Source organism: Vombatus ursinus, unplaced genomic scaffold, assembly GCF_900497805.2.
Source record: "Vombatus ursinus unplaced genomic scaffold, bare-nosed wombat genome assembly UNPS02004827.1, whole genome shotgun sequence".
In the NCBI taxonomy this organism is placed as follows: Eukaryota; Metazoa; Chordata; class Mammalia; order Diprotodontia; family Vombatidae; genus Vombatus; species Vombatus ursinus.
Window position 1 is genome coordinate 1,908,155 of NW_020944605.1, and position 15,395 is coordinate 1,923,549.

A 15,395-nucleotide genomic window follows, 5' to 3' on the forward strand; every position below is an offset into this window, starting at 1 on the left:
ATTTCCACCTCCTTGAAGTGGATGGTAATATGCTGACACAGGACTGGGTCTGATTATCCTAAAATGTAAGAAATAATAAAACCCTCAAAGTATAACTAAATAGGAGGGGGAAAAGAGTAGGGTGGATTGGAATTAGGAAATTCTACAGTAATATCAAAGTGTTTACTGATACAAAAGCCTATCTTTTAAATGCTGATACTCTAATTCTTATGCTATATCACTGTGAATAATGAAACACAAAGATTGATGAAGAATCAAATTTGCACATGACCCAAAGGACTAGAGAGGGGTGCATCCTTGGTAAAAGTAGAAAAATTGTCAAGTATGACCTGTGTGCAAGAAGTGATGAAAAGTCATCCAAGAAATAGATGATTTTTAAAGACATTTATTAGTCATATAACAAGTCCAATGTGACACTGGTACTCACAAAATGTTAAAATATATAGAAAAAGGTCTCTAGCATATTGAATAGATTATGAAATAATTATAAGAAGACATGGACAAGAATAAAAAAAAAAGGCATGGAGAGTTGGGATTTTCCCAGGTACAGGGAGTATCCACTTTGATGAGATCAGATAACCATCAATATATTTACTTAAAAGTATTAGGATAAATAACTGGTAAGGATTAGTGAATCATTACTTAATCATAAGTTTCAATTCTTTTTTTTTTTTAAGAAATGTCTCTAATTGTGTATCAAAATAGTTACATTAGGGGCAGCTAGGTAGCACAGTGGATAGAACACTGGCCCTGGAGGCAGAAGGGCCTGAGATCAAATCCAGCCTCAGACACATAACACTTATTAGTTGTGTAACTCTGGGTAAGTCACTTAACCCCAATTGCCTCACCAAAAGAAGAAAAAAAAGTTACATTCATATAATAGGTTAAGTTGTATAAAGTACTTGTGAGGTGAAAAGTGTGTCTATAAATGAGGAAACAAATTCAGAGAAGTTGTCATTTGCATTTTGCATGACACAAAAAATGTCAAAGCCAGGATTTGAACCTATCACTCCTCTTACTTCAAGTCTGTATCTTTTCCCAATATAAGACAGTGACTTTTTTTATCCATATCTTTTTTAATTTTTTTTAATGTTTGGAAAAGTCTGTTAATCTCTCTCCCAATCAGCCATAATTGCAAGACACTTAGTTGGCAGATAATAAAGCCATAATAAAGGCACTGCTACCAGATTACCACTTACCCTAATTAAGTCAAGAAAATAAACAGCCTCTTGAATTGTAAACCTATAAATCCAAGCCAAAAAAGTGATGGCAGTCATTGCAGAAATTATCTCTAGAAAATTTTTCATGCCAACCTGGATTTTCTTTAATTTCTAGCTCTGGCTTAGACCACTCATGGCTCCTACCTTGTAAATGAATGTGTCAATTTGTGAGACATAATGGATCTGAAGAAATCATCACAAGGGACTTAAATAAGAGGAAAGAAGGGAATGAAAGAGAAACATAAAATAAATGTCAAAGGATATATGGCTTTTAAATTTCTGTTTTGGATTGCCCACATAAATATTCCCTTGTAATGATACAGATGAAGCTTTTTTTTTTCCCTCTTACATTATGTGTGTGTGTGTGTGTGTGTGTGTGTGTAGATACATATATATAGGTACATATGTGTGTAAATATATATGTATATATGTATATGTGTGTATATATGTATTTTTATGTTTGTGTTTATGTACTTTACCATCTGCACACTGGACACAATTGCCCAACACCAGGAGAATCTTTGATCCATAACTTAAAGCAGTGAACTTTATTCCATAACCTATTTTGGGGGGTTTAAAAGTAGCACATCTCAAGAAATTCTGTTATTGGTGCTCTAACCTTATTTTGAGGGTTGAAGGTATGAAAAAAAATTAGACTTCTCAGAGGAGCTTCTCAAAGCTTTAAGAAATCAAGATTAGTTATTCAGCATTGCTGTGAGAATGTTCTTGACCTTTTCAGCAGGATAGCCATTCATTTTTTTTTTTCCGAAAAGGAACCACCTCTTAACAACAGACTTCAGAAATGAATGGTTTTGCTGATTAGTTGTGCTTCTTCTCTACCACATGTGGAATTGAAGGAAAAGATTTAAATGTAAATGGTTTGGGGATTAGAGTAAACGGGGAAAAACTTCCCAATGTTAGTAAAGGGTTTTGCTCACTAAAATCAGTTAATGAAGGAAACTTTATAACTAGGAAAATCTACCCTAGTTTTAAGGACTCAAAAAAAATCTTAATATTAAAGACAGTTGAGATTTTGAAAGGTAAAGATAGATCAGGAAGAGGACATCCCATGTAAAAGGGCCTGAGGAGAGACATGGAGGAAGGGAAGCACTTTCATGTTTACAGAATGGCAATTAACTCATAAGGTTTCTATGGGAATATGAGGAGATAAGACTGAAACGGTATGTTGAAGACAGAGAATCAGACCAACATTCATAGGAAAGAGAACTCAATATGGAGTCAGTGGACCTGGGTGGCAAATACTTCATACCTGTGTGACCTTAATTGGTCAAATAATTTAAATTCTTAGATCTTGGCTTCTATATTTATAAAATGAGGATGTTGGACTGGATGGTCTTCTTATGTTCCTTCCAAGTCTAGATGTACATGTGATTTCTATATTAAAACTGTTCTTTTAACATTCATGTTAATTAAAAAATTTAACTTAAGAAAATTGCTTCTTTGTTAATGCATTATATTTTTAGATCTCAGTAAAGTTATTTTTTATTATTTATTTATGACTTAGTCCAACTTGTAAACTAATTTCTTTTTTGGATGAGTTAATTTCTGTGTGACATAATACGTAGAATCACACATACATTAAAGGGTATCAGCACATAGCACATAGCAAGAATCTAATATAATGCAACTTATTATTAAACAAATTAACAACGTATATACCCAAATGACTAGTAGTCCCCTTTAAAGTAATCACTTTGGGAGGCAATACGCTACCTTTATATATCTGTGATATACTTAAATTGCATTTAGGAATTTTAGTGCTTGCCTCTCCACCAGCAGAGTTCCTAGATGTTAAGGGTTAGTTTGGGCATTCTTCTGATACCAGTATAAACCTTGGTCACAAACCATCCACTTAGTGTCAGTCACAGTTTATCCACTCTAGAGAAATAATCATATTATAGAAAGAATATATACTTCACCAAGTAAATGATAAAGGAAAAATGACAGAAAGAGAACTCAGAAATTTTGAGGTTATTTTTATATTCTAAATTCTGATGATCATCTTGTAGCAATATTTTGAATTAACTGTGAATTATTTTCCTGGCACAGCATCTATCTTTCTTGACATTTACTGTAGGTGAGACATAAACATAAGCCTAGTTGCCTATCCTGTAGGCAGTATCTTTACAGATAAAATGAAGCTAAACATTAAGAATTGTAGCAAGTCATTCAGAGGATCTGGATAATTTAGGCTAGAATCCCTTTTTTTTTCCTCTTGTCTCCACCATACAACCTTTCTTTCTTCTCAAATACAGGAATTTATATCTGAATCACATGGAATGTCAAGTCTCAGGAGCCAGTGGGTCCCTGACACCAACTGAAGGACTTCAAGCAAAAACTAGATGACCATTTGTAGGATGAGTTTAAGAGGAGATACTTGTCCAGGTTGGACTAGATCCATCTCTGATATTCTGTGACTCTGAAAATGCACTAAATTCCTGCACAAGGAACAACTTAGTTATCCGGTCCATGATAACTCTATAAACAAAAGCTAAATTATAAAAAGAAATACTTTTGTCTCAATGGTAATCAATGAAATACTAATTATTATGTGTAATTTCTCATCAGTATTTATCCTTTTTTACTTCTGTGCTGATTTAACATAGGTAGCACAGTGGATAGAGCACAGAACCTGGAGTCAAAAAGACCTAAATTCATTTCCAGACTCAGACATTCACTGATTGTGTGAGCTTGGTGGGCAAGTCACTTGACCTCTTTCTGCCTTGGTTTCCTCATCTCTAAAATGAGGATAATAAGCCCCTACCACCCGGGGGTTGTTGTGAGGATAAAATGAGATATTTGTAAAGTGCTAGAATATACCATTGTTGGCACTGTTCATCATCCACTTTTTTGTTACTGTCACTTTTCTCTTGGCTCCCATGACAATTTATTCTCTTGGTTCTCCTCTTGCCTGTTTGTCTTTCTTTCTCTTGCTCCCTAAGTTTAAGCATGAGGGCTAGGTTTCTTCCTTCTGCTCTCCAAATTTAGGCATTTCCTAATGTTTTGGTCTTGCATATCTTATTTATCATGTATATACTCTATTTCTTAGGGATCTCTTCATTCTTATGGCTTTATTTATCATATCAGGGTACATTTAAATATTTCAATGACCTATGATTTCATTGGTGTGGGCATTTCATTCACTGGTGGAGACTATAACTCATCTATGATTCAAAAGGTCTTCTATTTATCTTTATATGAATGACTCCCCAAACTCTACAAACAATCTCCTTCCCAAACTCCAGACTTGTATTTCAATAAGCAAATATTTAAGCTAACTATGCACCAGGCACTATGTTAGGTATTGGAGAACAAAAACAAAAATCAAACCATGCCTACCCTCAAGGAGCTAACATTCTATTGAGGAAAACATATATATATATATATATGTAAATAGACGCAACATACATACAAAGTATAAATACAAGATAATTTTGAGGGGATTAGGAAAGGCCTAGAAGATATGATCTTTGGAGGAAGCTAGAAATTCTGAGAGACACAAATGAGGATGGAGTAAATTCCAGGCACGGCAGAGTCCAATAAAAAGGCATGGATGGAAACTACAGATGGAATGTAGCATGTAGCAAGAAGGCCAGTTTGACTGGACCATAAAGTTCATAAAGGAGAATAATGTATATGTAATAAGGTACATTCAAACTTCAGTTTGGATTAAATAAGATAAAAAGTGCTTTGTAAACTTTAAAATGCTGTAAGAATGTTGGTAAGAACAATATCTTTTATCCTGTAATAATAGTTTGTGGTTGTTGTTAGTCAAGTTATGAATGAGAAACAGAGGAATTTATATTTGATCCCAGAAGAGAATAATATTGGGCCTTTCTGAGTCTATGCTCCCAAAATGTCACTTTGGTAGTTGTGTAGAAAATAGAATGGAGATGTCAAAGGCTTAAGGCATGGAGATCAATTAAGTGACTATTCATTCCTGAGTGAATGAGAGTTAATGAGAACTAAAATAGGACAGTGGCCAGGTGAGTAGAGAGGTGACAGAAGTAAGATGTGCCGGAGGTAGAATTGGCAAGACTTGGCAGCTGCTTGGATATTTCACATGAAGGAGAACTGTGTCAAAATTGACTCCAAAATTCTGAACCTTGGTAACTAGAAGGATAATACTGAAATAAAGGGAACTGGTAAGAATAAGGATTCAGGGAAGGGTACTGAGTCTGTTTCAGACACTATAAGTTTTAGATGACAATCGAATATTCAGTTTGAAATTTCCAATAGTAGTTGGTGGTATGGTACTAGACAGGAGAGAAAGTAGAGCTTGATAAGTAAATGAGAGAGTCATTTATATGGAAATCATAAGTGAACACATATGAGTTAAATAGGTAAATGGTAGAAAGAGCATAGTGAGAGAAAAGGGTTCAGAACAAAACCTTGGAGTTAATCTAAAGTTGAGTGGTCCTAAAAGGATAATGCTCCAATGAAGAATACTGAGAAGGAATCGGTTGGGCAGGCAAAACTGAGAGAGCAGTGTCATGAAAACCCAAAGAGGAGAGAATATCCAGTCATGTTTGGTCAATAACGTCTAATGATAACAGACAGTTCAGGTAGGATGAAGATTTGACAGTAAAGATATCACTGATAACTTTGAAGAGAGTAATTTCGATTGTTTGATAAGGAAGGAAACTAGACTAAAAGGAGTTGTGAAATGAGAGGACAGAAAATATAAGAAACAAGTGTTGACAGCTTTTCTATGAGTTTGTCTAAGAAAGGAGAGATATAGGACAATAGTTAGGGGGACAGTAGAGTAAAGTGTTACACCTTTTATTTAAGGATGAGGAAGATCTGGAAGCGTATACCTTTGTAAGCAGCAGGGAATGAGCCAGCAGATAGAGAATGATTGAAGACTAGAAAGAGACAGATGATGATTGACACTGCAGCTGGTCAGGTATACATAGAGGTGTTGGTCTGGGCCAAGAGAAAGGCCATCTCTTCACCAGAGTTTATAGTCAAATAGGAGAAAATGGCAAAAATACCAAAGAGTTTTGATAGTAGGGCAGAAGAGGGAGCTCATAGCAAATGACTTTGATTTTCTTACTTATGAGGTCAAGTTCTCTGGTGAGAAAGGAGAAGGAGGGAGAGGTAAAGGAAACAACAACAGAAAAGAAGGTTTGGAATAGCCTCTCTGTAAGGACCAATAGGTAAAGCATATTAAGCACTTTGTACCAGACCTTGTGCATTCACATTATATTTAGTATAGAGTGGATACTCAATAAATGTTCATTATTTTTATAGAATTGATATTATCCCTAATTTTCATTAACTCAAATTTGAAAAATAAGATTGTACTTAAGATCTAAATTAAGTTTTCAGATTTTGATTTTGTCTGATAGTTAATTTTATATACATATGTAAAATTTAAATATTACTATTTTAGTGCCATACAATTTTCAATTAAGACATGTAAGTTTTTTTCAATAAAAGTTTATTTATGTTGTTTTTTTTAAATAAAGAGTGATTTTTTGGGGGGGTGTTTTATTTTTTCCAGAAAAGGAAAATTGTGAAAGTGAAAGCATGAAAATCATATATAGTATTTTGAAAGAGTAGTGATTTCCCCTATTTCCATTATATTATAACAAAAAATGAAAAAATTATGACTGATAATTTATGTGAAATATGATATAACTGATTTCCACCTATTATGGAATCTGCTCAAGAGATAGAGAGGTGATGTAGTGATTAGAGTGCTGACCCTGGTGTCAGGCAGACTTCAGTTCAAATCCAGTTTCAGTCATTGACAAGCTATGTGATTCCAGCCAAGTCACTTAACCTGTCTGCCTCAGTTTCCTAATATGTAAAATAGGAATATTAATGGTATATGGCTATTGTGAGTACAGAGGGACATTTTGTAAAGCATTTTGCAAACCTCAAAACATGATATAAATGCTAGCTATTGTTACTATTGTTTAGTTATTCTCAGCGAACACTGGTGAGAAAACTTCTATCACTATAGATCTCCAACTGCTCTGCAGCAGTCTTGGAGAGTTGCCAGCCATTTTCAGAGTGCAAGTGACTTCTCCAAGGAAAATACCTGGTACATATGTGAGGCAAAAACTGAGCCCCAGGTCTTCTTTACTCCAAGAACAACTGTCTGTCTGTCTCTTTTTTAAATACAACTTTAAAAATAATTTCTGGGCAACATAGTTTTAAAATGTTCTTTACCAGGATGATTATCTCAATTTCCTATATATGTGTATCATATTTATCTGGAAGCAAAGTGAAAATTTTTTTTCTTTTGCATCAAATAATAATAATAATAAAATAAAACCTTGCTTTTAATTTCACTTTGAATTCATCAATGGATTTTCTAATATAGTTCTTGTGATAAATATAAACCTATGTGTTTATCAAATCCCTAAGAAGATTATCTAAATCAACTCTGTGTAATTACCATTCACCATCTGTTCCACCAGTGCCTGAGCTGATCTGCTGGCATCTTGTAGTTTTCTGTGCTTCTCGGGCTTTTCTCGCTCTATGGCCTGCAGCATGACAGCAAAGGTGAGTATTTCAATAGAGGGATTCTGAAGCTATACATTAATCATAACTTCTAAAGATACTTTCTAGTCTTGTGCTATTTTATGGACCCTTTATCACATTATGTTCAATGCGTTCTCTATTCTTTCCTGGCATCAACACAATGATTACAATGATATAAGACAACCTATTGTTATACCATCTTTCTATGATGTCCTGTCACAAGCATTATACATTCATGACTGTTTCATCTCTGAAGTTCTGAAATCACATGATAGCTTCTGATATTTTGCATTTCTATGTTAATGTAAAAAAATATATAATATAAATTGTAGCAAGACACTTAAGATTGAACTGTCAGAAACTTTTAACTATATTTTATATTTTATTTTTACATTATGTATTTTGTTATATATATAACATATATTTATAATATATTTTACACAATGAAACATTTTTTCAACAAAAAGTTGAATTACCTATTTTTTTCTGGATGTATATATTTACATAAAATTGTGTGTGTGTGTGTATATACATACATACATATATATACTTTGTCTTAGTTTTAGAGAAAAACACAGACTACTTTATATCCACAATAAAACTGAATACTATTTGTGGATGTAGTGAGCATATAAAGCATGCAACATAGGAGCTCTTCTTTTTGAAACAATTCTTCAGATGCCCCCATTTTTGAAGGGAGAATAGATAACTTGTTAAGTCACAGTATTATGATCTCTTTTTCCCTTTCTCCTAACTGGATTTAGATTCCTGAAATGTGAAAGTAAAAGTATTCCTTGAATTAAGAAGAGCTGTTGTTAAATGGTATATTTAACTCACAAATATGTAGAGAAGAAAGGTGTTTAATTATTTAACAAGAGCAAAATATATTTTAAATGACAAACACAGTAAAAAGTTCCTATAATTATTTATAATTTCAAAGATTCAGGTGGTAATGTGTGGTATTTGCCCTTAAACATAATTGAAGACAGTTAAAGGCTCCTATTATTCAATTAACACAGGGTAAGTATTTTACTCCATTTCTCATGGATAATGCAATTGTAGATCTGGACCCTTAGAGATAATCTAGTCAAACCCCAAAGTCATAAAAACTAGAACAGGAAATGACATCAGAGTCATTTTACAGGTGAGTAGAAATGCCCAGAAAGGTAAAATAACTTGTCCAAAATCACACAGCTAGTCAGTGGCAAAACCAGGATGAGGACCCATGTTTCCTGATGGCATACCATGGCATGCCAAAATATCATTATAACAAAGATCCTCTGTACTTTAGAACAGAAGAATTTTAACTATTGGCTCCTTCTCTACAATGTGTTTGTTACTATAGATTTTTAAAGCAATTTATCAATTTGCTCAAGACATAAGTAGGAGAATATATAAAGGTACACATGAACTCTTGTACCTTAATATGTTCCTAACCTAGTAACAAAAATAGAGATCAACATATAGATTTCACATGTGCTTTTAGAAAGGGATAAAGGCCATTAGAATTATTTTCCCAACACATTGTACAAAAAAAATTCATGGTGTTTTCCTTGTAGTTTTAGATTTTACCTATGCCTATGTTATTTTCAGAAGTTAGTATCATTCAATAGCATTTATCTTTTCATTTAAAAAAATAAGCCTATGAATTAGGATTTCTGGATTCAAGGTCCAGAAAACTAATTATTGCTGAATGGGAAAAGGAACTTGTAATATTCTATGATATCAAATCTGATGCAACTCTAGTATATGAAACATTTATTTAAATGTATTCAAACAAGACTAGAATAAGATATGAGAACATAATGGCAATTTTTTGTTTTCATATCTGCACTTTAAAAGTTACCAGTGATCTTAAGCTATCAGTAATCTGGAAGTCTATTAAATCACAATGATCAGGAACTCCAAATTAGAGAAATATATTTTTAACATTTTGAATTCTACTTGCCAACAATAGAAGATACAGGTTATGGAACTCTGGTACAATCTCTATCTTTTAACAATTTTAGTTATAACATCTTAATGATCACTTTTGCATCCAGTGATGCAATGACCCCACAAGCTAATTGATGGATTATGTGATGTGTAAATCTGAAAAAAAGATAAAATCTTCACATAATAAAAAAGTAATAATAATATGAACACTACCCTGTGCTCACACTAACTGGGCAAGAACAGAAGTAGATATTTGTTACTGTTTACTTCCTGTTTGCCTCTTCAATTTCTGTGAAGTCCATCCTCTTTCTCCCTGTCTTTGTCACCTTATTAATGTATCTGTGTTCTGATATTTTAAGAATGCTCCCTATTAAAAGGTAAATGCCAGTTGTAGTGAGCTACAGGCTCTTTGAAGAAATTTGATCATTTTTTTTTAAACAGAAACAATATTCAATGTTACTCACCAGAGCTCCAGGGACAAACATGCATTTGAAACAGCTCAATTTGTGAACCATAGAGGCAAAAGACAAATACAAATCAAAAAGCTTGCTGAAAGACATTTTTAGTGATTCCGCTTTTCTAACAGAATTGTTTCTGTCCTAATCTAGTCTGTCTTATCTATTTTTTCATTTGTTTTCCTATAAAGCACGTTAGAAAATTGTGTAGTCCCATGCAAGGCAGGCTTAAATGTGATACATATTTTAAATTTCCTGATGATATTCTAAGCCTAAATAGGCTTAGGTAGAGATTTCATTAATATTTTCAAAAGAGAGAGTAGAATTATAGAATTTGGGTCCCTCCATGGATAGCTATAACCTAAAATACTTTTTTTGGTTATCTTTAGTGTTGTCCTTTTCTGGATACCATATGAGTTTGCAACATCATTCCTGAAAGTGACAATAAGGACTGGTCTTTTTTAAGTTGGATTAGTTGCCCTGAGAGGTCCTTTCTAACCTTGAAATTCTATGATTTGGTAATGAATTAGAAGGCATTGGTACCACTTTCAGGTAAGATGAACTCAGATGGGGGAAACTTAGAGATAAATCCTGCCTCAGACACTTAACTAGTTACTAGTTACATACTATTGTGTGTGACTCTGGGCAAATCACTTCAGGTCTTGTGGCTTTATATGACTGATTTTTAGGGTGAAGGAGTTAGACTTGAAGACCTCTGGGGTGCAGTTTTAAGTTTCCTCTTAGGGTCTTACTGAAGTATCTATGCCCATGTAATAAATTGTCAAATATGTATAAGATATTTATTTTCTATGTATTTGTATGTACATTGGCTATTAATGAATTACAACATTCATTTTCATTTAGTAATAAGGGATAATGAATATTGGATACCAAATATTGATTAACAGAATACTAAAAGTTTCCTATGGTCTTATTTTCCATGGACATTGAAACAGGGGGTTTTGGCCCGAAATTCAAAGTGAGGCTTCTTATTAATTTAAAGCACAGACTACTGTTTCTCAGACCTGCTTCCACTTGAGTGAAAGTAAAGAAATGGTTAGGGAAAAGGAAGAAAGAGCTTTAAAAGACTGTTACAAAAAAACTTGACCGTATGTTTTTTTAATCAAAATGGGAGTCAAAGCTTCATATATTTTTTAAAGTATTTTTCTTTTAGTATAGCATTATCAACTCTTTGGATCAAATTCTGTCCAGCAAGTGTGTCTCCCAGTTTCTAAATATTGAGAAATGCTCATTTCAAGTGAAAAAAATTAATCTGTCATAGAAAAATATATCATTAATATTTCCTATAGGAACATATTCTTATTCTCAAAATGCTTTCACAAAACTAAAAAAAAATTTTTTTCAGTTATGGAATTTTAAAATATGAGCTTAAACGATAAAGGAAAGCCTAATCATAGAAACAAAAAATCATATTATTTTCATGCAGAGTTAATAATAGAGGGGAATTCTGGGTTTCTGGGTTAATAGGATCATATGATTATCTTTAGGGTCCCATGACATCATTCATTAGCATCTCTTAATATCCATCTGTTTAATGCAAACATACCTAAATGTTTTAAAGATGAAAAATGGCAAATTCCAGTTGACCCTATCCAGATTATTAATGTAATATCTTAATATATATACAGAGATGTATATTTAATCTATGCAACTAATGAATTATAAATACATGTTAACTAGCCAAGTATGTTCTGGGGCTTCCTTCAGTTATGACTATACAGGTGACATAAACATATCCAAAAATGGTAAGTTTGACTATTTAGGTCACTTTCATGACCTAACTAAAGTGTGTACGATCACATGCAAATTACCACTTATTAATCAAGTTTTTCATTGAAAGTGATTTTACAATAACTAATAACGTATAAACAGAAATCAGAATGGCAAGCACTTTAAGAAATGAAGTATGTGTCCTAGAAATTTTCTCTAGTGTCTTGTACTTTTCAGATGAGTTCAGCTTTTAATTAAAGGCTTTGATAATAACAAAGAGTAAAATTATCATTATGAAAGTGAAAGTCTGATCAAATTTAAATGCTTTATTTATGAAAACATATAAAGTTGACCTACTATTGATAGATTCACTATATTGCTGTCCTTAGAACAAAAAACTCAAAGGGAAATGAGTGGAGGAGGGGGTAAATGATGCCTTTTACCAAAAACAAACAAACAAAAAAAAAACAATGCTACTCAAGTTCATGAGAAACTCCCATAATGCTGAAATGGCTTATACATATTGATTGAAAAATGAGGAACTAAGAAAATGAATACAGCAAATATACATTATCATTTTCATCTTTGTATATGTAATTTCATACATACACATATATGTGTGGGCATTTGTACATACACACATAAGTACATATACATACATATGTGTATATATGCATATACATACACACATATCCATATCCCATGAATATTTAATCCACACATATATGTAGCCTAATAAAAATGTAGGCAACTAATTTTATATTCTGCTTTGGTCAGCAAATAAAAATGATGCTTTTTTTTTAATGAGTTCAAGTTCATAAGGGTGATTCAAGAGGAATCAGAAAGTCACTTATAGTCTATTGTATACTGTTCAGCACATTCAATTTGTCAGTTGAGACATTATTGATTAAATGTAAATTACTCCTAAACAAGCTAACAAAAACTTATGATGCTATATTCATCAGGGAGAAATCCAATGGTTTTATCTCATTAAAACTGACTTACAAGGAAAGATTACAAAGACAAGCAGGAAGTCCCTACATGATTTATATCAATAGGAATTTTTCAAATTTGTACTTAAGGTTCCTATACAAGATGATTTATAATTATATTAGTGGAATATGGGACAGATGGTTCTTTAAATATTTTAAAACTTGTCTTCTCAAATGATATATTCTCTCTTCATAGGTTTTATTTTAAAATAATTTAAAGACAGTATTTCACATTTTCTCACAAATAATGTGAACTTCTTTATATTTAAGATAGCAACAGAAATATGTGTGGTTATTAATATTAATAAAGAAATGCTATTATAGCAGTAATAGTCATTCCCTATGAACTTAGTAAAAATTCTGATGTACATTTTTCATTCATAGATACCAAATGATAATACTACCCACGAAATTCTTTATCAGATGGTCTGGCCATTTACAGAGGCTCTGATAGGAATGATAAATTCTCTGGCTAGAAGCAATTTTTTCTTCAAAACAGTTGTAACTCATAGCAAAGATAAGATTTTTCTGGAGAGGAGTTAGCACATGAAATCTCACAAAATTGTATAAAGAATATGAAAGTATTCTGAAAAGATTAGGTAGAGATAGTTTCAACCTTGCAACTTTTTTCGATACCTAATAATATCATTGGCTAAAAAGGAAACTGCTCAGAATTTCTCCACATGTGCCTTCTCAACCCAGAGAATTTGCTTTGCCTTTTCAGAAAAGTATAGATTTCGTGTGTGTGTGTGTGTATATGTGTGTATTCAGAGAGAGTTGATAATCAATTCTTAATTTATATCTATAAAGAAGAAAGAATTATTAGCAAATTTGGTACTACAGGATTCTCTTGTGAAAAGTCTAATAATAATTGTGTATTAGTCTAGTTAAGAAACAAGCTATCCTTTCATAAATTGTAACATGAAAATATTGAGTGAGGCTTAATTAGACAAATGTAAGAATCCAATTCATACCTGAAAAATTTAAGCATCTTGTACTTTACTAATATGTATTAATGACTAGAAATTAGCTCAAACTATTATATACATATATATATATATATATGTGTGTATAATAGTTGACAAAATCTAAAAGATTCTACCTTGAAGTTTTCTAAATTAATTCCTATTTAGGAATGTCATACAAAATTTGGTCCTTACCCATGATACAAACACATATATAAGCAGATCAATTTCCTTTCCTTAGCCAATTCTTTTTTTTTTAAAGTGGAAGCAGATCTGATATATTTTAGTCAGTAGTTAATGTAAATGAATATCTTAACTGTATAAATGGGAATTAGACCACTGATGAAAATGACATCTAGTTAGCAACAGCATAATCATGAAATAAATTGTCAGTCAACTTTAACTTACTTGGTATTTACAATACATTTTCAAGATAGAGACATGGAAATTAAACTGATATATTAATTTCATCCTTTTCAATATTAACATAATTATATAGCATATTTTGGACTTTTCCAACTTAATATCTTTCAGGAAAAAGAAGAAAAACTAATGCATAAGCCTACATTGACTTTTTCTTTGAGGTCTGAAAGGTTTCCTTCTTTTCTATATATTGCGAATTCAGGGCTTTGCAATACAGCTTCTGATCGAGTGATCCAGCTGTGAAGTTCAGTTGTATCAGCATCAAACCTGAGATGAGGAAAAAAAGAAACAAACAAACATAGTAAATTTACCAAAGTTCAGCTTTTACCTACCCCGCATATACCTATATTATCTTTATGTTGATGACTCATAGATTATATATCCAGCCATAGTCTTTCTCCTGAGTTCCATTACCATGTTACCAACTGCCTCGTGGATATTTTGATCTAAATGCCTATTAGGTATTTCAAACTCAAAATCTCCAAAATAGAACTAATAATCTCCCAATCTTCCTCCTCCCAACCCCACTCCTCTTCTAATCTTTGCTCTTTCTGTTAAGGACAGCAGCATCTTTCTAGTTACAGGTTTATAAACTCATTGTCATCCTTAATTTCTAATTTCACTCATTCTACTTGCCCAGTGAATTGGAAAATCTTGTCCTTTCTACCTCCTCAACATTTTTCATTCATTCCCCCTTTCCTCCACTTATACAACCAAGGTTTCATTCTCTCTTGCCTGGACTTTAACAATAGCCTCCTAATTGCTCCACTTCCTAAATTTTACCCCTCTACAATCCATTCTTCACAAACCACCAAAGTGATTTTTCCCAAATCACAGATCCAATTACTTCACTCTCTTATTCAATAAATCTCATTATTTCCTCTTTACCTCTATGAATAAGCACTAGGAGGCTGAGATGCTTTGAGATTCAGCCACCAAAAAAAAAGTAGCAATAATTATAATCAGAATGGAAGAAGTCAGAGAGGGGCAGGTAGGTGGTGCAGTGGATAAAGTCCTGGCCCTGGATTCAGGAGGACCTGAGTTCAAATCCAGCCTCAGACCAAACACTTGACACTTACTAGCTGTGTAACCCTGGGCAAGTATCTTAATCCCATTGCCTAGCCAAAAAAAAAAAAAAAAGAAAGGAAGGAATCAGAG

The 15,395-nt window shown here is 32.7% G+C and overlaps 1 protein-coding gene across 1 annotated transcript in view; it reads right to left on the reverse strand.

The window, feature by feature from the left end:
- DMD (dystrophin) overlaps positions 1-15,395 on the reverse strand; it is a 2,133,690-nt gene that overhangs the window by 1,505,698 nt on the left and 612,597 nt on the right. Inside the window, exons 17-18 of the mRNA XM_027841994.1 lie at positions 14,381-14,504; positions 7,651-7,738 (exon numbers count right to left, since the gene is read on the reverse strand). Coding sequence (XP_027697795.1) covers positions 7,651-7,738; positions 14,381-14,504 — 212 coding nt within the window. The remainder of the gene's footprint in view (positions 1-7,650; positions 7,739-14,380; positions 14,505-15,395) is intronic.